Source organism: Pecten maximus, chromosome 3 (assembly GCF_902652985.1).
Source record: "Pecten maximus chromosome 3, xPecMax1.1, whole genome shotgun sequence".
NCBI classification, from domain to species: Eukaryota; Metazoa; Mollusca; class Bivalvia; order Pectinida; family Pectinidae; genus Pecten; species Pecten maximus.
Window position 1 is genome coordinate 26,174,770 of NC_047017.1, and position 23,353 is coordinate 26,198,122.

A 23,353-nucleotide genomic window follows, 5' to 3' on the forward strand; every position below is an offset into this window, starting at 1 on the left:
AGTATTGTCTACATTCTGCAATCTGAGAAGAATGTACAAAAGATACAAACGATGATAACACTGTTCAAAAGGCAATTTTTCATGAATAGGTATTCAACGGAATACCATTCAATATCCTATATATATTGGTAGTCAAACAAAAATAAGAAAATATGACTGATGTAGTGTTAGCTAAAATATTATTTCATTAATGGCAATGATATCATGTTAAAAATAACTACAATTTTTTACGTTGCAAATAGACTTATTTTCGAATAATCTTAAACAATATCGTTTACGGTTTGTTCAAAGCTTATGTAAATTTGAATAGAGCTCAAAGACTGTGTTGTGAAAAGAGGGAAATAGTATAACCAATTTTTCTATTAGAGTTATTTCCCTTTAAACACGATTTGATATAGATCAGATATGGATATACCTGTAATTACATGCATTGTTTATAGTGATGCCGAGCCTCATCTCAATTCCAACCGAACGTCATTTAATGTGTTGTCTAACATATCATTTTAAGTGGTGATGATGAAATAATAAACCGATCAATAATGTGAAAAAGATACTTAAACGTTCGAAATAATAAATAACGAATATGGTGTTAATGGCTTTAATTATAGATAACTATGACAGTTATGGCGTCACTGTATCAAGTAAATTCACCTACGCAACCTACGCATATCTCTCGATCAGAATGAGGACTCAAATTACAGACTTTTTAAAAGGCAAGTCTGTAATAACAAGTGGAGCGGAAACTTGAGCTTTAATGCATTGCAGATTATTATCAACCGTGTTCTCCGTCAGTTTGTGTAAACTACGATTTAATCACTCTAGACATTTTAGGAATAGGATTACACATATGTACCTATATATTGAAGAGCTGCCTTACGTAATAGTATGAAAAATAAATTAAGAAATGAAAGCTTATGGTCTTCTTGCAATTTTGTTAAAATTTCAGCTCCTTTAAGATACACTGCAATGCAAGTATTGCTTGTGTTGCAACGTATCGTAGACTATCGTAGAGGAATGGAAATTACAAGTCTAATTTTAATTAGGTTGGGTCTGTTTGAAGGTGAACCATAGCTCATATATATTCATGTAATATGGGAGAATGAACCAGTGTCTAACAACGATATCACTAATAAGTATTATAACTAAAACCTTAGTCCACGATTTTACGTATGGTAAATTATTTTGGATAAACACCTATTTATAGAAAATTACCGCTATGAAAATTCAATTTAGTTCATAAAGAAAACCAAACACTTATAAATGAACCTCAATGTTACGATTCGTTCATGGTCTCACCCTACAATTTCATGTGAGTGTAGAAACCTCTAACGGACCGATGCATCGGGACACTTAAATACACTTGAGTGTAAATAATAAATATTTTATAAGTGTTTTAAATGCTTTGGGCAAGCATGTAAAATTCATTATAATTAGACCTTCCTGGTTATCTTCACAACATCCGTCAAATGTCAAAACATTTCAAACTCGAACTGTTGGTTGACAATGGATGATTGTAGTGTTTCATTAAGGTATTTCGTGGTTAAACCCCGCCTACTCGAAATCCATACTTATGCTGTATGTCAATCAAACGTTTGTATTCAAGCTTGTAATGTTACTGATTAGTCAGCCAATCAGAAACGTTTGCCTGCTAAGCAACGCAAATCTGTGTGAGACATCAAAGCGATCAAAGAGTTAACCTTTAACTCCTTTGTTAATGACAGGCGGTATACCTGCATTCGCATGCAGCTAAACATTCTACAGTCGGTATACATGTATTCGCATGCAGCTAAACATTCTACAGTTATTACGATTTTGTCAAAAAGTTGCTTTCTTTCATCGTCGTATAGTTCATATCGGCTCTTATACTTGAAGGTAAGTTATACTGCATACTTCAATTTTCATTTATGATCGAATATAATACGTGACAAATGCACACATTTTTTTAGATGCTACCTAGCAATATGCTCCTACAGAGATATAAAGGAACTCTTATCTCTTTGCTTCGAATTCTGTGGCGACTCATTCAAGCTATGAATAATTTCTATGCTAAACTAGATAACAAAAAAGTACTGTTAACATAAAATGCATTAGCGTCGTCGGAATGTTAACATTCAAAGATGCATTTCCAGTGCAAAATGGTAATAGAGTGAAAATTTGCATTGATGTATCAATAAATATATTATAGAGTTTACTGAAGCATAAGAGTGCACGTACAGAAAACAAGTCATTGGGTAACGTAAAACATCAGTACAACATACCCTAAATAAATCGGTAAGCAGGAATACGATGATCAAAATTCTTGCTTAAAATAACCTCATCATAAAATAATACACAAAGAAAAAGAAAACCAAATGCTTAGAAATTTATCTCAATGTTAAAAGTCTCGAAAATAATATTAGATTACATTTATATTCTGTATTGCATTTGCCTATATGTCGTTAGTAAACCAAATTGTATTCATGAGACTGTATACTACAATTTACAGTGATTAGGTCAATATAGAAATAGAGCTCCAGGTGTAGTCAAAAAGTTAAGTGTATTTCGGCCTAAAGAGCTTTCGAATGCTAGAATTTATCTGCATAAGCCACCAAAAAGTAAAGCAACTTCAGGAGTAAAATGCTGTAATAAAAAACTGAAGTCGGCACAAAATTTTGATATGCGCTATTCTTGATCTATACGAAATAGACATTGTTTCCGGATGTATGTATACTGGTTTTGGTTTTATAGTTATTCACTGATTTCAAATGTCAACCTTACTCAACAATCAAGCATCTGTGAAGTTGAACATCGTCTGCTAAGTTAGCGACACTGATGTGACCGGTTAGACTTGAATCTGTTTCGAACGAAATATGACCGGAATCGTTTTCACCTACTGTGAGGACGATTATCATTTAGAATTTAAGAGTTAACATTCTTCTGAAAATAACGTAAATCCAGTCGATGAATACATAAGCGTTTTCGAGGAATCGAGTCTATCCAGTGCAATACCCGTTCGACGCCGCATCACTTCTAAATGAAAACCATTTTATGTGTTTGCTAATAATAACGACATGAGGGACTATATTATTGTGATAGAGAAAGTGGCAAATTTAGACGCGTCTTAAGCTACAATAAATAAAAAAATGAATGTAAATACAAACATTGAACTGTTACCAAATGGTACCATACAGTCGATATAAATACAATTTGGGTGACAGATAACTATTAAGGTCGTCCTAACGGAGACATTCTATGTATCTATCACCCGAAGTGTACTTCCATTTGATAACAGTTCAATAGTCTTAAAGAGTAAGAAAGTGTAGTTTAAAAAAGAATAGTTTCACGATTCCACAACATAAATATTCTAAATTCCATTTCCATTTTGTTTACTTTCAGTAGCCGGTACTCTTATACATGTAACGCAATATAGTATTCCCTTCATGAAATGTTCTCTTGTCATTTTAATATTCCTGTGCATGGCTGATATAGCATTTCGTTTACCTTCAGTCAGTGTAACGACGCTATCTAAAATGTCTATATGTTCATTTGAAGTACTTTGTATAAAAACCAGGTGGCAATAGGACACATATGTATATAAGGATATTCATCTAATTCATATGAAGCGTGAGCCTAAAATCAACACGTTATGCTAGTATACAATGCAGAGTGCATGCTATATTTATCAAGATATATCTCTACAACTACTAGTTTTCACTGTAATACCGGCTGCATGTCACCTTTATATTTGTTAAATGTACACCAGCCCTCTTTTGAGAGACTTGTTTTACATATATACATAAATCCTTTGCTTGTCGTTAAAATAGGATTTGACGATAATTTAATGCATAATAAGGTAATTTTATATCTAGGTGAAGCTATTTAATGTATAGGAGGTACTATAAAGTTTTTTTGTTTACAGTTGGTCAATGAGTAATTTCATAAACAAGGAAAAGGGATTGAATTGGTTTCTTTCTGTTTACAAAAAAAAAACAAAAAAAAACAACATACCTTTAAGATTTCTTGTACAAATTAATTTTCAAACTAATTGTTTGTGCATACAGGTATTAACACTATCTTCTTTAAAAAGAACAGATTACAAGATAGTACCAAACAGTAAAAACCAATGATGGACCAGTCACTTGCGTGCCACGATTACCTTTTCTGTCAGATGACAAATGTCAATTAGAAATACTTTTGAATAGAAATTGACATCAAACTTAATCATTTCAAGATAAATAAGTTGACGTTTCGAAGACCAGAAAAGTTTCCTAATGGAATATGCTTACAACCTGTTACTCTGGTTATGTTTTCTGTACATCATTTTGGATTGAGCCGTATTAATACCACCCATTGATTTAAAGATCTTTTTCCATAATATACAGTACGTCATATATTTTATCAATTATTTGATTTTGAGATAGTCTGTCAGTAATATTTACCTGTAGTAGGAGACATCAACTTATATCCAACTTTATGTTTATGCCGTTGCAGCATTATATGATCACCATGCTCGATATATGACTCAAAGTGTGCAGGTAATGAGAATCAGTGCTGGTTCATTGAAATAAGTTGATTTAGATGTTATGCTCTTAGAATAGCAACGACATCGCAGATATTACCAGTTTTGGCTATGAGTCAATGTTTTGTCCCCAAATTTCCGCTATATGTATTGTATATCTACGATTTCCTCAACTTTTTTAGTTGCTTCTCACGTGCAATTACATCAACATGTCATTGTTGGATATGGCCAGTTTTGACTCTTCGTTTGCTCTACTCCTTTCATATTCATGAACACCTAAAATGAATATTTGTTTATTAAAAACACATTTCCAAAAATTGTATCATTAGGTTTCTCAAGCCTACAAAGTTAAAAAAAAAAACAAACATAAAAAATCAAATGATAAACATCGGAATGATAAACATCGGAATATGCGCTGATTATTTTTACAGTGTACATTATTTATTTCCAGACAGAAAATCCTGCTAAACTGTTTGCATCCGTGGTCATATGTGCGCTGTTTTCATCAGGAGCTCCACTGTTTAGGCAATATGCATCGTAAAACCGTCATCCTGTTAGGTGTCGTAGCTGTTTTGTGTATTCTTGGACTGATTCTTGGGCTGTATTTCGGACTAAAAGCATCTGATGATGTCAAATCAAACAACATATTTCGTGATTCCTTCAGTGTATCCTTAGACATTGATACAGTTGAAAGGACAGAATTTGGTTCTAAAAGGGTGTACCTGAATGTCGAATGGAATCATACTAAGAAGCAAATTAACTTTAAACAAACAGAAGTGATTTCATCAAACAATGATATTGACTTCAAACTTGTTTTCATTGCGGCGGATGATAAGGCCACCATTGATATTTCTGATGCGAATTCTTCATTGGCATTTTGTGTTTGGGACATATCTCTATCACAATGGTTTGGAGTTTTTCAACACATTGTGAAAGTGGATGACTGGTTAAGAAGTTCGCTCTCAGATGGATGCCCTGGGAACATCTGGTCTACGAAACAAAGCGATAATACCATTACAATATGCACTAACGATAACCGATTACAATATGTTACGTATCAGAGTAGTCGCGCCACAGTTACCAGTTGGACGAAAACATTTGAAAATGACATCAATATAGCAGCAGATGTAATGAACGGTCCGTGCCCCATTGCTAGTCTTGTACATCTAAATTGCAGTAATGATGAGGATCAACCGAAAGTCAAAGGGATACTGGTGTATCGGCGGCCACATGTTTGTTTGTGCATGGAGCTGGTGAAAACCCCCTTGAAAATGTTGAGCTTAGAGATCTACCCGGTTATTGGGGTAATGTGAAAAGTTACACTTCGAATTGTGTTTCTCACAAATTCCTTCATTATAACAGTCAGTCCAACGGCTGGGATGTGGACAAACTACACCAGCATTTTTGTGAGGTTGCTGCTCCGAATGGAATGATAAGTAACACGGTTATTTTTTCACATTCTATGGGAAACTTAGTTATCGCAGCCGCCCTACACAGTAAAAAATGTAACTTTGACAGTAACACAAGTAAGTGGTTCTCCGTGCAAGGTCCGTGGAAAGGAAGTGTTGTAGCAAATACCCTTTCAGATATATGCAGAAAACCCACAATTTTTCAGAAAAGGATTCGTCCTATATTGCGGTGGAAAGGGTATTGTAAACCTACTGAAGATGCTGAATTCGACGTCTACACTACGCTTAAAACAAACTACGTATCACCTACCGGTATTCGTTTTGATGATCTGCTGACCATGGGCAGGAAGTATGTTTCCGGCGTAATGTGTGGAACCGACAGTTGGGGACAGGGTGCGGATTATATTAACAAAGTTGCACTTTTTATAATGCAGATATATAGCAAATTGGAAAATCACAATGACGGAATGGTTGCGTTCGATAGCTGCAAACTGCAAACGGTCAGACGCTTCGAAACCGGAAGTTCCTATCCATAATTCAAAGGCAAATTTAACCACGCAGATGGCACTTGTAGAAATGGTGAGTGTCCTTGCAAATGGTATGAACATATGCATTGATTATTTGGATCCTTTTGTTACAAAAACTTCATCTTTTGAAAAAAAGTAGTTTTTTTATGTTGCTAAAACCATGTATTATCAGATATCAAACAATCTTTAAAAGTTAAACAAAATCAATGAATTCAAATAACTGTTGCAGTAAGTTTTAGTAGCAAAAGTATGCATTAAAACTGTAGTGTACTAAATCATTGTGTGTAAGTGTACATATATAATAGTTTTATATGGAAAATATGTATGCGAAAAAACAGAAATAACAAGCTCTTTTTCGTTAAGTACATTTTGTGAGTACTATACAGTAATACATATATATGTATACTGTACATACACAGAAGCTTGTTAGAAACATGTAAGACTAATAGAGTTGATCATATATAGGTATGTGAAATAGGGAAATTCTACACCCGATCAACATTGCGAAACCATATAGAAACTTTGTATTTTTTCTAGGTGACCGAAAATAAAATCAATTACATACTGTATTTGTAAAGATGAGAAAAAAGTATGCTATACTGAAAATAAGCTGACTGTCAAAGTGTCAAGACAACAACAAATATAAAGAAGTGTAATCAATGATTACGAAGCTCACCGTCAGCAGTAATCACACTATGCACATAAAATTATGCACATTTTTTATGCATGTATAAGTACGTCATTTTGATATTGTACGTCCCATAATATCACTCCTAGATCTCTAATGGGTGTATAAGCCAATTTAGTTTTAGTTATATTTTGTTTAACGTCCTATTAACAGCCAGGGCCATTTAAGGACGTACCTGGTTTAGACATAAACCAAGTTAGAAGGGTATGGACTTACAAGCTTTCCAAAAACTTACCTCAAAAACTTTAAAGTGGGTTTTGGTGCCAAAAAAGTAAAGTCAACAAAATGGTAAAATGCGAACAAATCACAATATGTTCTGCATGATTTTACCATTGCATCACTCCAATACCTCTAATGAATGTATAAACAAATAAGAAGGTTGTGAGGTGTATACGTTTTGACTTACAAGCTTTCCAAAAACTTACCCCAAAAACTTTAAAGTTGGTTTTGGATGTCCAGACAATGGTAAAATGCGAAAAAATCACATTTTTTTTTCTGCATGAGTTTGCCTTCTTTTAAAACACAGTTTGATAAATATGAATACGTAGCTCGGAAATATTTCTATATTTTCAATCATATTTTATTAAAACAATGTGTTTTTAAATATGTATTTGGATGTTCATATTCCTAGTATTGAACAACTGTTTCAAAGCATCATCCCCCATGGGTGATCCACATGGGAAAATGCGTCTAACATATACAAAGGTGTGATAAAATTGTTTACTCAGAGTGTGTGTGTGTGTGTGTGTGTGTGTGTGTGTGTGTGTGTGTGTGTGTGTGTGTAGAAATGTACATGTTTGCGTTCCATTGTTACCATCACGTGTGTTACATATACCAGTGGTTAAAGGGAGACAGCTATTTCAGAAATTTCTCGAATGTTCTTGAAGGGAGATGCATCATAATATTTTTCTTACAAGTATTGATATAGTGGTTGTTTACAAGAAGTGTGTTAGAGAATTCTAGAAAAGTGGTTGTTGGAGAAAAGCTTGAAAGATTTGACAATATAGTATAAATACCACGAGAGACAAATTGTTATTTAGAAGGAGAGTTACAATTTGTATATGAATTCTATTGGATTATTTATTGCCTGATACCAAGAAATGGTTTACAATTGTCAAGGAAAGCTATATGAATTACGTTGAATTATTAATTGCCGGATACTGAGAACTGATTTACCACTGTTAATGAGAGCCTTGTGAAACCTGTTAGATTATTAATTGCCTGATACTGAGAACTGATTTACCACTGTTAATGAGAGCCTTGTGAAACCTGTTAGATTATGAATTGCCTGATGCTGAGAACTGATTTACCACTGTTAAATAGAGTTTTGTGAATTATGTTGGATTATTAATTGCCTGCCACTGTGAGCTATGGGAATTATGAACAGTATTAATTCTGGAGACGCATAAAGGAAAGGATTACTCAAAGACAACTGTTATAAGATAAGTTATTAACAATGTTGTTTTAATACATCACCTTGTACACCACTTAATTTTAATTGTGAATTATCTCTGTAACTTGCTTAGTTTTGTATGTATCATTAAATTGTGATTAGAGCTTAGCTACTGGATTTCAACTTTCTGTTATTATCACATAACACATGTTACTATTAAATGTATGCGTACAGTTAATATTTCGGTAGCTTGTATCGGTTGATATGTCCACGGTCCGGTGTTCTGTCATTATCACGTAACACGTGTTACTATTTATCCCACGGTCCGATGTTCTGTCATTATCACGTAACACGTGATACTATTTATTCCACGGCCCGTGGTTCTGTCACTATCACGTAACACGTGTTACTATTTATTCCACGGCCCGTGGTTCTGTTATTATCACGTAACACGTGTTACTATTTATTCCACGGCCTGTTGTAAGACCACAAATATTCCTTGTTATCTGTTGATCCCTTAGTAAGAAATAAACTTTGCCGAATGGATTCATTAATTCGGATAAACATAAACTTTCTTTTTAAAGAATTACAATTGTTTACGTTTCCAAAACATGAATAAATTCTTAAGATACACATACTATCTATAATTATATTTCACACCTTGGTAGTTTGACAAGTGCAATTACAAATTTGTGATTTAGCTACAGCAACAGTAACAGCAGACGTGTTAACATCTATTTAAGGTCGTTTACCGAGTCAGGTTTATTTTCGGGGCACACAAACAGGTTGTACAGGTAATGTATCGAGTTCTGTGCAGCGATTCATATCGTAACCACCAGGAAACTCCATATGGGTGAACGATTTCTTAGACCAATCTTAGTGTTAACACGAAAAATATGAATCCTACTTTAATGGATTGTTATCATACAGTTAAAAAACAATGTGTTTCGTACTCATATCTCCGTGGTAGACAGGCGAGCACCGACTACAGTATGCAGAAAAAGATCTGCCTGTCGTGATTAAATGTAATTAATTACCTCTGTGTTTAATTGCCTGATATTAAACCGACAACCATTGTGTGCCAAACAATGCTATCTTATTTGTTAGAACACGCTCTTCTTTTTCTATGTGTCCTTGAACATTTCTTTGACCTTGAAATGCAAATGGCGGCTTTGCTTGTCTTGTCTAAAGTTGTGTTATATAGGTCACCCTTTTCACGTTGACGTTCCAACCTACGTATTCATTCTTCCATTCAATTCGATCGATATCTCTAAAGTTTGATCAATAAATTCGTTTTCCTATTCTCTGTAAATTTCGTCCTTCATTTTGTTGTGGGGTCTACTGTAGACCATCAACTTATTCTTCGATGTACTCTCTTATTCTACTCGTCACCTCTATCAGCCCCCAACCCCCAACCCCATCCCTGCCCTCTCCAGCCATCCAACAAGACAACTATACCATCCTCCGCTGATTACTGTTTATATTTTGATATTTTAATAACTACATCAGGATTTAAATGCATATGATTGCTTTATTTTCATCTCAACAAATATTGATAATATCGTTTAAATACTGTTCTGTAAAATATATAACACTGTTTTCTTTTGGTGGATGTGAAAGCTCTGAACAATATTTACTTTGCCTATGTAACGCAGCTCTATACCCTAATAATCTGTTAACTAGCTACGCTTCGCTGAACTGGTAAGATATATTTTTAGAGTGGCGCGTAGTGTAACGTGTGTGACTAAAATCAAGTAACTACATACGACAGCGGTACAGTACTGCAAACTACAAGCGAGCCCGGTAACACTAAATGTATTACAAGTATGCGTTCGTTTCTTCTAACATGTTGAGATTGACTAAGTAGGTATGCTGTGTACTTTGCCTAAAAGACTTTGATACACTGCCATACAGTGACAAAGGACCAATGTCTTTGACATAAGGCTGATACTATGTAAGTTCATGATAGGTGAAGTCATATAGACCCTGCAATGTGCCTATTGTTGCCTGTTCATAATTAACTTCATGGCCGTAGCCATAATACACAGAAATGTATTTCGTAACAACATGCACTAGAGCAAATTGATTCATGTTAGGTGTTACCTTATCTAGGTAGAGCAACTATTTAGAATCAATCGCTATTTTTGATCGTTTGGAATTAGAAACAAACATTTGAACAATAGTTCTAATATAAAGAAAAACGAATTTGTATTATTTGAACAATTCCTATTCACAATTTATAGAACCGACAGATATTTGATTTTTTGGAATAACTACATTGTATGTTAAAAAATTAAGGTTCCAGCAAATCAACGATTTGATAATAATTTAGATAAACGGATTGTTACAAAAATAGAGTTATGAAAATTGTTTAGATTACCTGATATCACATGCTACAAAATAGTACCTGAAGAAAACCAAATGCTTATAAATGAACCTCAATTTAAAAAGTTTTAACAGTAATTTTAGAGGAAATGAAATTCAAAACAATCTTACAATGTAGTAGTAATGTTTCGCGATTTTGGAAGGTTTTAAATAATATTAGGCTTCACGTCCATTTGATAAGAAATACCTATTAACATAATGAGGCAACATGACAACATTTTCGCTTTTCGGTACGTCTAAATGTTCCCAATAACTTCATTATTTCCTGTATACATTTCATGTATAGGTAATTACACTTGATGCATCACTCCCAACAAGACCTGATATTTCGCTTTATGTTTATCTAATAAGAATTATATTTATGTTTCCTTGGTGATATTACCCTCATTCAATGTAACAACGCCATGTAAAATGTCTATAATCAGTGTTTTTTTAAGTACTTTTTTATACAAATCTTGACAACAGTGATTACATATTTGTCACAGCCAAATGAATAACAAAATACATTCACTGCTGTTGATCCGTTTATTTGTCCCCCGACATGGACGGGACATGAAGATAGACAAAACCCCCTGAAATATACAGAAAAACTGGCCTCAGTATATGATGACAATAATAACGAGTATTACGGTTCCTACCATGAATAATGAGTTGCGACTATTATACTATTCTACACATGGAAAAGGGCAGCTAAGCACTTAGCTTAATTTATGCATCGGAAGGCCTGCACTTTTCCAAATTTTCGGATTAATTTGCTACAAATTATACACGAGTTATTTCCCTTTATAACTTATATTTCCATACATACTTATCTGTCCCTGTCAAGCAGCTAGGAATTATGGGTAGCAGCTTTCGACGCGCGCCATTAAAAAATTGTCAACAGAGTTTTGTAATTTGAAGTATTCTACTAATTTCATAAGTTTTTTTAGGCCTTCACACTTTAGATCAATAAGTAAAATACGTTTGAAGGACTCGCAGAGCAGAAGAACGTCCCAGCGACGCATCGGACGGGTTTTTGAGCCCACCAGTCTCAATTTAAGAAAAATTATCTGGCACATCGAATTCAGGCCAAGTACATGTGACATTTAAATATAAGCATGGCTAACTTGACCCGACGCGTGTTGATTTTGGGTCATAGTTTTGTGCGTAGACTTTTTGATTATGTGCATGATCATAATTTAGAGACATTTAACCTCTCTCAATGCATTGTGAACGGTTTGGGGATTAGCGGAGCAACGGTGGACAAGTTAAAATCCAATGTGTCTGTCCAACGGAAGAAAAACTCTTTTCAACCGCACATTATTATACTGCAGATCGGCGGTAATTGTTTGTGCAATGACTCTATTCGCCCCGATTAACTGGCCTATAAGATTTTGGATTTCGCCAAACACTTGCAAGATAGTTAAAAATGTGATGTTTATGCATGTGAAGTGTTCCCCAGATCACGGCCTCGAGGCATGAGTCCGAGTCAATACGAATCACGCAGAGTCGCAAAAAATAAGGCACTGCATGCTTTGCTAACCGAACAGGAGCATGTGTATATTTGGCCACATCGTCGAATTTTTAATAGCTGAAGGAAAATGACCACCATATATGGCATATGGTGACATTTAATATCAATTCTAAACATATTACAAATTAACAACACAAAATTAACATAGCATAACACAATAATTAAAAAACGTCCAAAAATAAACATCTTAAAATGACCATGGTAGTCAATTACAACAAAAGCCTGTGTGGGGGTTGCCAAACTCCGCCTTCAAACAGGCATGTGAAACATCATCCAATATAGTAAACATAAAATAAGAAGATAAAAGATTCAGGGGAGGAAGTGGGTGGGTTAAGTGTGAAGGCCTAAAAAACTTATGAAATTAGTAGAATACTTCAAATTACAAAACTCTGTTGACAATTTTTTAATGGCGCGCGTCGAAAGCTGCTACCCATAATTCCTAGCTGCTTGACAGGGGCAGATAAGTATGTATGGAAATATCAGTTATAAAGGGAAATAACTCGTGTATAATTTGTAGCAAATTAATACGAAAATTTGGAAATGTGCAGGCCTTCCGATGCATAAATTAAGCTAAGTGCTTAGCTGCCCTTTATGCATCTTCGGTCCTGTCACAGACAACAAAAAGAATGTATAGATTGAAAATGGCCACCATATATGGCATATGGTGACATTTAATATCAATTCTAAACATATTACAAATTAACAATACAAAATTAACATAGCATAACACAATAATTAAAAACGTCCAAAAATAAACATCTAAAAATGACAATGGTAGTCAATTACAACAAAAGCCTGTGTGGGGGTTGCCAAACTCCGCCACAAAACCAGCCTGTGAAACGCTGCTGGTTTCCCCAGATAGGTCCTCTCTGCTCTATACCGGCCGACTGTGCTGTACCGCGAAAGTATAAGAGTTTTGTTAACATACACACGCACTTTTGCACAACATTCTCGCCTATCACACCTGGACACATAACACTGCCAAATATAGACACACACGAACACTACCGACAGGTGGTAACATACCATATATGGAAATACACATCAACGTACGAACAGTAACGAATACTAAACAGACAAGACACTGACAGTAAACTTTGGACCACGTGCACATGTACTTAGCCATACAGATACAAGATAACTAATACCTGTATTATATATATATATATATATACTTTGTATCCCTGTGACATATGTATGTAAGGATGTTCAACTAAATCGTCTGAGCTTATAATATCAACAAAGTAGTTGACATCACTGGATATATTTTGAAAGCTACTATTCCCCAGTATAGTTACATCTAGATGATAATATATATGTTCCATTTATGCTATCCAAATGTACATTAATACCCATATAGGACAAACATTTTTCGATTCATTTACTTGACATACGAGCAGGATATGGTGATAATGGCAAGATTCTGTGAAAGTAGATATTTAACTTATAATACTGCTGTTGCATATGAGAACCCAGGTTCTATAATTGGATTGATGTGAGGCAGAACGTAATTTACATTATTAATTAAGTGTTTTTACTAGAGTTTCCGGATGGTATGGTAGTCTTTCCGGGTTTATTTAACTATTTTGTATCCTATGCTGTTTCGGGATCTGTAGGTAGTCCACTTCGAGTATTAGTACCTGCGCACTCTGGGAAATCAGATGTTTTCATTTATGCAGAGATTTTTATTTAGTATCCCATCTTTGTTGCTACATCATTATATTCAGTAAATACGCTGTGTTTTTCCATAACACCAAACATTATTTTCAAGCACAAAATGTCCACAGCATTTGAATAGCTAAAAATACGTGGAGACGCATGGAAACCTATTACTATTGTAAGATGGCGGTGCGTGGTCAGAATACCCGCTGGAGCATCTCGGATTGGTCCATAGAATACACGCCCTATATGATTGGTCAATCGGGGCTATAACAGCAAGGGTCATGCTGACCCCCATGCACTGATCACGCGTGATGACTCTCTAAGGGATAAGGCATGCCTGTCCAGGAACACGTGATAGCTATAATTAGCCACAGCTTGTTAGCAGCTGGGAGAGGACCACCGACAGAAAATTGTAACCTTTTAATCCCATAAACTAGACCCAGCCTCATATTAGTTAACCATATGTAGATGCACATAAGTGTATCAAAACAATTAAAATGTTAAAGTACAAAAAGAGCAAACCCATTTTACAAAAATGTATTTATTTCCATGAAATAAATTATATTTATTTTATTTTTTTTCACGCAAGAAAACATTTGGTTTATCTAACTTCAAATTACATTGTTTCGGGAGCCAATAAGCACTATCTGTTTAGTTGAATAAGAGTAAAATATTTCGATGTAAGAATAATATCTTTTTACTATATTTTTGGAAAGGTTTCTCTGGGAGCCCGACAAATTTTAGCCTTTTACAGCTATGCTGTTATTTGTAGGATATTCGTTTTGCACGAAGGGTCCCTGCTTGAATGTTTTAAATTATGTAATTGATAAATTAATAACTTATGCATATGTTCTTCATATTATATGTACAATAAGGGGATGCATGCGACTCGAATACATCTATAATAACTGTGCCCTACTTTTTGACTATGGGTTATATTTTAAATTGATTTTATTTTAAACATATCATTGCATCGTAATTATGAAAGGGATTATACCATATTTCGGCAAATTTAACCCCATCGGGAAACTAACTTTGATTTTGATTTGGTCCGATAGCACTTGTCTCTGACTGCAAATGTACATGAAGCAACTTTTCTGTTCAACTAAGAGCAGGCTTATATGACTGGTTGTATCCTTATATAATTTCCCTGACGCGAAGAGACCAATGTATATAACCACCAACGTCTCTTTAACCGATAGCACCTAGTATGGAAACAGATCCGAAACAAACCTAATGAACACGAATATGCTTGTTTGGTAACAAGATCATGCTTCGATGCTAAGCCCCAGCTGGAGTTTGCCAATGTCCCCTGGGAGCTAGATATTTTACAATTTTAGTATTTTAGCCGTGTCCTTGCGATAATGTCAAAACATGATTTCATTTACCCAGGGAAATTATCCTTACTATCTATTAACTATTACGTATTGTAATTACACTGTAAACGTTCACTAATACAAATATTATTCGGACACATTTGCAAATGTCGGACAGCACCAAGGGCATGTTATAAAGAATGCAATTTTGGAAATCCCTATTAAATTTGTGTTTACTTCACTAGAACGATATGTCAATATTGACTTCAATGGGTGATCATGTGACCTTATGTCATTTGATGAAAATAACATGCCAGGCTCTTATTTTAGTGCAATTTCAAAATAATGTGACTTGTACTTCATTTAAGATAATCTGGAGATGCACTTGCTTGTTTTAAAAATAGGAAATGGGGGTATGTTTCCGTACACAGTATATGATTTTGATTCGCTTAGTTTGTCAGTTGGATACAAGTGTCCCTATTGATTTTTAACTGAAGAATTAATGATTGTATTGATCTGTTTGTGTGCTGCATCATTTATTTAAAATCTATTGCGTATCGGCTTCCTTGTTCTCTGCCTACATGTGTGAAGATAAAGCAATACCCGTGGTAGGAATGTGTGATCATGTGGTGATCTATGACCCTGAAAGAGGTGAGAAAGAATATGGTGTTGATGTTTTCTTAACTAAGGAAAGTTTTGACCTCGATTCATTTAAAAAATACATCACAGGAGATATTTCAAGATCGTTACAGTAGATAGTCTCCTTAGATGGCGACGTGGTAGTTTATCCACCCATATCGATATATCTTAGCAACATAGCAACATAGCAACATAGTTGCTAAGATTAAATGAAAACATGCCACTAGGTGGCGTAGTTGTCTTACGTCATAGTATTAGAAGGTGTCGGCAGGACCACAGCGACAGTTTCCTGAACTCATTACTTCGAAGTATCACAGTCATACATTTCTCATAAACGTATCTGTTTTATTCACATGCATGCAGTAAAGTATTCTACAGTATTTACGATATTGTCAAAAAGCAGTAAATGCAGTAGCGGAACTGGTGATGATAGACTATTCAATATTGTCTCTAAAGGTAAGTGATAGTGTATTGATCAATTTTCATTCTTTTTCTAATATAATACATGTATGACAAATGCACATATTTTGGTAGATGCTACTTAGACGTAAGCAGCAAAGCGAGCCTATAGAAATAGTAGGAGCTCTGATTTAATAAGTGGTGTGTATGCTTCGAATTTTATAGTGACTAGATAAAGTATGAATCATTTCTATGCTTAAGGAATAATAAGATACAGTTAATATAAAATGCACCAGAGTCATCGAAAGTTATCATTTAATAGTGCAAGTCCAGTTAAAATATTACAAGATTGGAATGTTTGAACGTTGCGCATGTGAACTAAAAATAGCGTTTATTTTTTCACACAAAGTCTGCATAGGACTGCCTGTAGGCGTAAACTAAAAGGAAAAAGTCATGAAAATAATTTTAGATTATAATCAAAACCATAAATTAACACTTTTCTAATTGAATGTATTAGCAAAGTCTGGAAAAATGTAAGAAAACATCATTGAAAGAAATAATGAAGCGATTATGCGACATGAATATTCTAAGTGATACTACACTTCATTTCATTTTTCCCCTTTCAATATCCTGAAGTTACAGATAATACAATATATTATCCCTTTCATGATATGCTCTTCCGTCATTTTTAAAATTCCTGCTCATGGTTGATGTAGCATTACGTTTATATTCATTTAATGTAACAACGATATGTAAATGTCTGTGATTAGTGTGCGTTTTTATTACACGGGGACAACAAGATACACAGGTATATAAGGATGTTCAACTTAATCATCTGAACCGTGAGCCAAATATCAGCAAGTTATGCTAGCAGTAAATATCAAGTTTTCTCTCTCTACAACTACTTGCTCCTACTGTAATACCGGTTGCACCTCGTGTTGATATTTGTTAAATGTACGTCTGCCCTCATTCGAGATAGATCATTTACACACATTAAGGAGATAGCATAAAGTCAATATTTTCTTTTTGTTTACTGTTTGTCGATAAAACATTTAACATAAAGGGAACAAAAAACAACCAAAAAACACTGATTTCAGATATCTTGTAAACATCAATACTAACCTTTCTTCAAAGGGAAACAAAACATATAACAATAATGCTTAACAGTAGAAGTTAATTATGAACTAGCACTTACGTGGTTAGACTTTCGCTGTTTCTTAGGCTCTGTAAGAAGAAAAATATCAATAAAAAATAATTTGGAATGTAAATCGACACCATGGTACTCTATGCTTTGTTTACATCATTTTTGTATTGAGCCGCATAGATGCTACCCATTGGCTTGATAATCATTTTCTATATATATAATATATATATATATATATATACAATGTGTCCTATATCGTATTGTTTATTTGATTTAAAGATATTATCTCAATAATATTTTTCTGTACAGGATATGAGGATTCATGACAATATATTTGATTTGTTCAGAGAAAATATTTCTATACAAACACGCTAGTTGACATAAATGATTTGACTTATATGGTATGCTTTTGGAAAAGTGTTGGCATTGCAGATGCTATAAGTTTTCGCTTTTTTTATGCTTCTCCCTAAAACTCCCCAAATATCCGCTTTATGTATTGTATATCAAATGAATGATTTCCTCGCCTTTTTGGGTTGTTTCTCACTTGTAAATTAGCATCGAAATGCCATTGTGTGGCCAGGCCAATGTTGACCCTTCGTGGCACTACCCCTTCCATATTCATGAAAAAACAAATCAATATTTGTTTATTAGTATATTTCGAAAGAAATTTTATCATTAGGTTTCCCAAGCCTATCCCCTTATATATGTCAACAGAGACACACATAATGGTCAATTACGATGAACATCAAAATATGCATTGATTCATGTATTGATACAATGTTTTTATTTGCAGACAGAAAATCCTGCTAAACTGTTTGCATCCGTGGTCATATGTGCGCTGTTTTCATCAGGAGCTCCACTGTGTAGGCAATATGCATCGTAAAACCGTCATCCTGTTAGGTGTCGTAGCTGTTTTGTGTATTCTTGGACTGATTCTTGGGCTGTATTTCGGACTAAAAGCATCTGATGATGCCAAATTAAACAACATATTTCGTGATTCCTTCAGTGTATCCTTAGACATCGATACAGTTGAAAGGAGAGAACTTGGTTCTAAAAAGGTGTACCTAAATGTCGAATGGAATCATTCTAAGAAGCAAATTAACTTTAAACAAACAGAAGTGATTTCTTCTGACTATGGTTTTGACTTCCAACACGTTTTCACTGTGGCAGATGATAAAGCGACTGTTGGTATTTCTGGTGCGAATTCTTCATTGGCATTTTGTGTCGAGGAAATATCTCTATCACAGTGGTTTGGAGTTTTTCAACACATTGTGACAGAGGATAATTGGCTAAGAAGTTCGCAGTCAGATGGATGCCCTGGGAACATTTGGTCTACGAAACAAAACGATAATACCATTACAATATGCACTAACGATAACCGATTACAATATGTTACGTATCAGAGTAGTCGCGCCACAGTTACCAGTTGGACGAAAACATTCGAAAATGACATCAATATAGCAGCGGATGTAATGAACGGTCCGTGCCCCATTGCTAGTCCTGTGCATCTAAATTGCAGTAATGCTGAGGATCGACTGAAAGTCAAAAGGGATACTGGTGTATCGGCGGCCACATGTTTGTTTGTGCATGGAACTGGTCAGAGCCCCCCTGTCAGTGCTGTCCTGAGAGATCTACCCGGTTATTGGGGTAATGTTAAAAGTTACACTTCGAACTGTGTTTCTCATAAATTCCTTCATTATAACAGTAAGTCCAACGGCTGGGATGTGAACAAATTACACCAGCATTTTTGCGATATTGCCGCTCAAAACGGAATTATAAGTAACACAGTTTTGTTTTCACATTCTATGGGAAACTTAGTAATCGCAGCAGCCCTGCACCGTAAAAAGTGTACCTTTGACAACAACACCAGTAAGTGGTTCTCCGTGCAAGGTCCGTGGAAAGGAAGTGTTGCAACCAACACTCTTCAAAATATTTGCAGAAATCCTAATTATTTTGAGAAGTCATTACGATCTGTATTGCGGTGGAAAGGGTATTGTAAACCTACTGAAGATGCTGAATTCGAAGTCTACACGACACTTAAAACAAATTACGTGTCGTCTACCGGTATTCGTTTTGAAGATCTAGTAAACGTGGGCAGGAAATATGTAACCGGCGTGATGTGTGGAACAAGCAGTTGGGGACAGGGCAGTGATAACATAGATGATTACATAGAGAGCACTGCACTTTGGGCAATGCAGAAATATAGCGAGCTGGGAAAACCCAATGATGGAATGGTTGCGTTCGATAGCTGCAAACTGAGGACGAATGTAGTCTTCGGAACCGGAAGCTCCAATCGATATTATAAAAACAAATTTAACCACGCAGACGGGACATGCAGGCATGGTGGATGTCCTTGTAAGTGGTATGAACATATGCATTGATTAGTTGCATCTTTTGTTACAAAAAAGAGTTGTGGGTGGTTGGACATTTGAGACATCAGTGATAACGCACCTATGTTGACACGTTAAACGGGGAAACCGAAAAATCAATAAGTCACACAATTGCTCGCACTACCTGCTACAGACACGTGTGAGCATAACGCCATGTTATTTTTCTTCGATATGCCTGATCCACATGAGCTTGATATGTTCTCCTGAAACTTGCATTTTACGCATGTTTTTTTTCCGAAATAAAAAGGCGGGTTAACAAATTAAATATAGAAACAAGACCCGTGGATAGCCATGATACATTTACAATTGATCAAGTGACTTTCATCCCATTGCACTAGAAAAGTGATTAACAGGCCTGTGAAATATCACTGGATTTGCTATTTACATGGACTTTAAATGATCTTCCGTGTTGCATGGTAGCGGAGATTGTTGTGGTGTTATTCATGTAAATGAGACTTTATGGAAATGTGCACTTTTAGAGACCTTTTGTCGGCGATTTGTCACGCTCTGTTGACTAGAGATATATAGGATAGCATATAACACAGCACCCGTACACCTGCTCAACATGAAGGAAAACTGAGTCGCCAGCGACACTGATACATCTAGATCTTTGCACGGATCTGATACGATAACATCTACATACAATGTAAATGGGATTTCCTACTTTGCGTATTCCAAGAAAACGTTAACACGAAATAGAATAGTTAAGGACTATTGGACTTACTAATGTCAGCCATATTGGGGTTACATGTAGAAGGACTAAAAACTCTTCAAAAATTACTGATAAAAAACAAAAATGCACTCAATGTCTATGGTATGATATAAAACACATATTTACTATACCAAGAAATTCATAAATGTGAAAATTAAATTAAAAACTGACTTTGAAGTGGATTCCAGAAATGTTTCAAAATCTCAGACACCACCACATGTTAAAATCTGATTTATCAATATTCATATTCTGACATCTTCCACCTATGCATATTTACAAATGAAATGTAATTACGCTTCCGTATATTAGCATTTCAGTCATAAATTTCAACCAAGGGTCAAGTCAAAATGGCTTCACTGAGAAGCCATGTTGCTTACATAAAAGTAGTTCCAACTAGTAGAATGCAAAAAATGCATAGGAGTTATTCCCCTTGACATGTTTTATCTCATTTCTTTTACAATTTTGAATGCTTTTAGGCAAAAAAAATTAATGTATTGTTTCTGAGGAACACTTTTCCACAAAGGATGAGGGAGGGAGGTATTTTTTCATCCCTGAAAATGTGATGATGATGGAAGGATTTTTGTTATTATTATTTTCTTTCCACACATGTATACGGTATATGAAATGAATAATAAAAATCATGTATTCTCCAATGTCTGCCTTTATTTTTTATCACATTTGATAATATCAAATTTATTCTCTTAATTTGTACACAAAATAACAGATATACTTTTTAAAATCAAATCCCACTCATATTGGCTTTAGAAAAGAGTGACTGACACTACTGGCTTACTTTACTATAGGATTGTCAGATTGTGGTGAAACACTGATGACTAGTAACTGGACTAGTGACTGGTAACTGGACTGATGACTGGTAACTGGACTGATGACTAGTGACAGGTAACTGGACTGATGACTAGTAACTGTACTGCTGACTGGTAACTGGACTAGTGACTGGTAACTGGACTGATGACTGGTAACTGGACTGATGACTAGTAACTGGACTGATGATTAGTGACTGGACTGGTGCCTTGTGACTGGTAACTGAACTAGTGACTGGTGACTAGTTACTGGACTGATGACTAGTGACAGGTAACTGGACTGATGACTAGTAACTGGACTGCTGACTGGTAACTGGACTGATGACTGGTAACTGGACTGATGACTAGTAACTGGACTGATGATTAGTGACTGGACTGGTGCCTTGTGACTGGTAACTGAACTAGTGACTGGTGACTAGTTACTGGACTGATGACTAGTGACAGGTAACTGGACTGATGACTAGTAACTGGACTGCTGACTGGTAACTGGACTGATGACTGGTAACTGGACTGATGACTAGTAACTGGACTGATGATTAGTGACTGGACTGGTGCCTTGTGACTGGTAACTGGACTAGTGACTGGTGACTAGTTACTGGACTGATGACTGGTAACTGGACTGATGACTAGTTACTGGACTGATGACTGGTAACTGGACTAGTGACTGGTAACTGGACTGATGACTGGTAACTGGACTGATGACTGGTAACTGGACTGATGACTGGTAACTGGACTGATGACTGGTAACTGGACTAGTGACTGGTAACTGAACTGATGACTAGTAACTGGACTGATGACTGGTAACTGGACTGATGACTAGTAACTGGACTGATGACTGGTAACTGGACTGATGACTAGTAACTGGACTAGTGACTGGTAATGGACTGATGACTAGTAACTGGACTAGTGACTGGTAACTGGACTGATGACTGGTAACTGGACTAGTGACTGGTAATGGACTGATGACTAGTAACTGGACTAGTGACTGGTAGCTGGACTGATGACTAGTAACTGGACTAGTGATTGGTAACTGGACTGGTGACTAGTGACTGGTAACTGGACTGATGACTAGTAACTGGACTAGTGACTGGTAACTGGACTGATGACTGGTAACTGGACTGGTAACTGAACTGGTGACAATGTTGGTAATTGGACTGGTGACTGAAGATCATGACATACTGTTGACTGGTGACATACTGGTGATGAACTGGTGACATAATGGAGACTGTTGAATGGTGACATACTGGTCACTGGTGGCTGTACTGGTGACTAGTGACTAGTGGCTGACTGATGGCCGAGTCCATATCTACATTTGACTGAAAAGTGAAAGTGGTAAATTTGTTTCAAACAATATCTTTCTACATTTATCTGTAAAATGAGGACACAAAATCATTATCAAGTAATAGTTTTCAATGCACTTAGTTTACAATTAAATTAATCTATTGAATAATCCATTTTTGAGGAGAGATTACAAAGCGGCACATTGAATGGTCTTAGCTGAATCAATAGTTGTCAATAAAACTTAATAAACAACTACACTTACACAAAAAAACTAAAATAAACAAAACTATAAATTACTAAGTTGATAGCAGATTGGACTGGTGGGCTACTGGACTGATCGATGGATGACTGATGACTGACTAATCCGGACTCATTGTCTACATTTGACTGTAATAGAATAGAAGAACAAATATATACCGCACGTTTAAACAAAGGGATTAAAACTAACTCAACGGTCAGGGGACAAGGAACATCATGACGGGTGCCACATGTGGAGCAGGAAATGCTTACCCTTCCGGAGCACCTGATTTCACCTCCGGTTTTTATGGAGGTTCATGTTGTGTCCTGTCGCTGTAT

The 23,353-nt window shown here is 35.5% G+C and overlaps 1 protein-coding gene across 1 annotated transcript; it reads left to right on the top strand.

Annotated features, from left to right (window-relative positions):
* The first annotated feature begins 16,304 nt into the window (after positions 1-16,304).
* LOC117323717 lies at positions 16,305-21,328 on the top strand. The gene is made up of 2 exons (XM_033879134.1): positions 16,305-16,486; positions 18,367-21,328. The coding sequence occupies exon 2, from the start codon at positions 18,446-18,448 to the stop codon at positions 19,952-19,954; it is 1,509 nt and encodes a 502-aa protein (XP_033735025.1). The 5' UTR covers positions 16,305-16,486; positions 18,367-18,445; the 3' UTR covers positions 19,955-21,328.
* The last annotated feature ends 2,025 nt before the right edge of the window (positions 21,329-23,353 follow it).

Excerpts from the sequence above, each read along its gene's own strand:
- LOC117323717 (XM_033879134.1), top strand. The coding sequence starts at position 18,446 with ATGCATCGTAAAACCGTCATCCTGTTAGGTGTCGTAGCTGTTTTGTGT.